At 58.8% G+C, this 2,967-nt stretch overlaps 1 protein-coding gene across 1 annotated transcript in view; it reads left to right on the forward strand.

The window, feature by feature from the left end:
• Window positions 1–526: 526 nt before the first annotated feature.
• The window catches only part of LOC104163544 (semaphorin-3D-like), a gene marked incomplete at its 3' end in the record, with an annotated part of 14,756 nt that continues 12,315 nt past the window's right edge, over window positions 527–2,967 (forward strand). Inside the window, 1 exon segment of the mRNA XM_009702583.1 lies at window positions 527–576. Coding sequence (XP_009700885.1) covers window positions 527–576 — 50 coding nt within the window.

A 2,967-nucleotide genomic window follows, 5' to 3' on the forward strand; every position in this document is an offset into this window, starting at 1 on the left:
ACCGAGATAGAAATAGTTGCAGCTCCGGACAGTTGATTATTTAAAGCTGTCGGGAGTGTTTAAGTTAACCCCGGATTCATCATCCGCAGCTTGTTTCCATCCGCCAGACACCCGCGCTCCCCCTCTCAGTGTAAACTCTGCCTCTGCCAAGCTCTTCACCTCCAGGCAGAGGTGGGCAGAGGTGCACAGGCCTGGGACATGACCCTGCCGCATGGCTCCCCCAGTGCCCCTGCTCCGGCTGGCACAGCGAGGGATGTCCTGTGCCAGGGACTGTGGGCACAGCCAGGTCGGGCGCTGCCGCGGTTCATCAGGCACCGGCCACGTGGAGGCCCTCCCCGCTGCCTGGGCACAATGGTGGGGAGCCCCGAAGGCTCGGTGAAAACGTGATATATAGGGGAAGCCTTTCTTACTGGAGCTCATCCTCTGACAATTTTTTCTTTCCTTGCCCGCTTTGAGCCCCTCCAGCAAGATCCCCACTTTTTCTGGCCCTGCACCCAGCTCTGCCAGGGATCTGGGTTCCTCCTGTATGCGGCTGCGGCTCCTGCCCCCAACAGCCTTCGGTAGCCCTGGGGCGAGGTGAGGAAGCGCTGGTACAACCAAGACGTACATGGAAGCGTGCACGCCTGCCCCACTGCCCCGGTCCCAGAGGCAGTAGCTGTTCCCTGCCTGCCATCCGCAGAATCCTGACCCACCCTGGACAGCCTAACACGGGCCCTGCTCCACTTTTAGAAAGCTGCAATTAGAGGCCAGCTTTTTCCCCAAGTCCTCCGGCAACTGAATGTACATTGGTAAAAAAAAAAAATACTCCCCGTCAAATCCCAGGCATGTGATTGCAATGATAGCGGTTCTCACTCAGGGCATGGTCGCAAGTCAGCAGCTGGAGGGGTCTGGGAGACTCCGCTGCAGACAGCTGAGCGTGGGGAAGAGCTAAAATTGCTGGAGCATCCCCAGCAGAGGAAAGGCGCTCGTCATCTCTGCCTGCTGGGAAGGTGTTTGTGGGGGGAGCGAGGGCAGCACCGCCTGTTAGCAGGTCCTCAGTGTGGCTGGTGGGGTTCCTATCTGGCAATCACCCCCTCTCCATGATCAACGTGTCAAGCAACGAGCAATTTAAACCTAGTTAAATCCATCATGTTTGTGGGTTTGTTTTTGTGTGTTTTTTTTTTCCCTAGGCAATGGTTGGCCTGTGAAAAGTCTGCCCAGGAAAGGGTAGATGGGTTGAGAAAGCAGCCCCAAACCAAAGAGAGACAGAAAATGGCACAGCCTCCATCCTGAGGTCACATCCAGGTCCCAGGGTGGTGCCCGGTCTCCTGGGATGGAGGAAGGGTCTGGAGCACAGCCGATTGGGCTGGGCAGAGGGAGAGCAAGGCAGCAGCGAGGGCAGGGAAGGGGCAGGAGAGGAGCTGTGCCCAAAAAAAAGCTCCCCCCGAGGGTGCCCATGGGCAGCCGCCTGCTCCCTGTCCGCCGGGAGGGAGAGAAACCCCGACTCCGCAACCCAAAAACCTCCTCCCTAAGCAGCGCCGGGTGCTCTTTCTTGTGGAGGGCAGAGATCAAGGCAGTTGTAAAGGCTTGGCTGCACCATCCCTTCGACAGCCCTTTGCCCGGACGGCAGAAATCCCCTGCTCCTGGCACCAACAGCCTCTGGCCAGGAATGAGCCAAAAAGCTCATTTTAAATCTTTCAGCCATGGGACTGGAAGAACTTAATATGCAGCAAGAGGGGGAGTTCGGAACCAGAGCTGCCAGTTGGGGACCAGGACATGTATAAGGGGGGAAAAGGTATCTAAATTGCTTGAATTACTTGCTGAGAGTTGGCAGACCGGCCCCGCTCCCCGCGGGAGGTGTGGGAGCTGGTGGAGGAGGCTGTGAAACCCTGTACCTCTCTGTGGGGTGTAAATGTAAGGGCGTCCTTCCAGCCCGCAGCATCCCGGGGCCAACGGGTGCGGGTGGCCTTGGAGGGCTCTATAAGGGGGGAAAAGGTATCTAAATTGCTTGAATTACTTGCTGAGAGTTGGCAGACCGGCCCCGCTCCCCGCGGGAGGTGTGGGAGCTGGTGGAGGAGGCTGTGAAACCCTGTACCTCTCTGTGGGGTGTAAATGTAAGGGCGTCCTTCCAGCCCGCAGCATCCCGGGGCCAACGGGTGCGGGTGGCCTTGGAGGGCTCTGCGGTGACCAGAGCTACCGGCCAGAGTGATGGATCGTGTACTGGTGCTGCAGGGGTCACAAAAGTGGCACTTACAGACAGCGCTCCAAAACATTAATTCCCCCTTCAGTAAGAGGGACAAGATTCAACCCCAAGCTGAGATAGGGCAAATGTTAGGGATCCCTCACCAGGCTCTGGCCAAGCATTGGGGTTTGAGCAGATATTTAGCAGAGGATGCCCAAGCTCCGAGAGCCTGTTAGAGAGTGTACTGCTTCCCAAGCACCCCTCGCCTCTTCCCTTACGTCAGTCACCTTCGCGATGCTCAAATCCAAGCGCTCCTGAGTTCCACATGCCGTGGGCACTCCGGCATCACACCGCACATCTCCCCAGGCAGGCTGTAACAGACAATCTTCTGAAGTCCCTGGATGTGAGAGGTGCTGGAGCTCCCAGGTGGTAGCTGGGGCAGCCCGTGAGCAGGTTCCCCAGCCACAGCTGTGACAGCAGCCCTGTGAGCACCAGCTGCTCTGCCAGCTCCCGGAGGGAGTGTCCCAGCAAGGCTCACAGCAATGGAGGTGTTCAGAAACCCTCCTCACCCCACCCGAATCACCGATGACTGCTGGGCTGCCAGGACAGCCCAGTCAGTGAGACACCCACCTTCTCGGGACCCCGCTTTCCCTCCCAGCCTGGCTGGTTTGGACTGGGTGAGCTCCCCAAGAGAAGCCTTGTCTCCCCACAAGCCCACGCTCCCCAGGGAGGGCTGGGCCCCGGCCCCCCAGCACCTGCAGGTGCTCTGCTCAGACAAACCCTGACGAGGCGCTGGCAGTGGGTGC

The sequence above is a fragment of the Cariama cristata genome, unplaced genomic scaffold, assembly GCF_000690535.1.
Source record: "Cariama cristata isolate BGI_N322 unplaced genomic scaffold, ASM69053v1 scaffold22356, whole genome shotgun sequence".
NCBI classification, from domain to species: domain Eukaryota; kingdom Metazoa; phylum Chordata; class Aves; order Cariamiformes; family Cariamidae; genus Cariama; species Cariama cristata.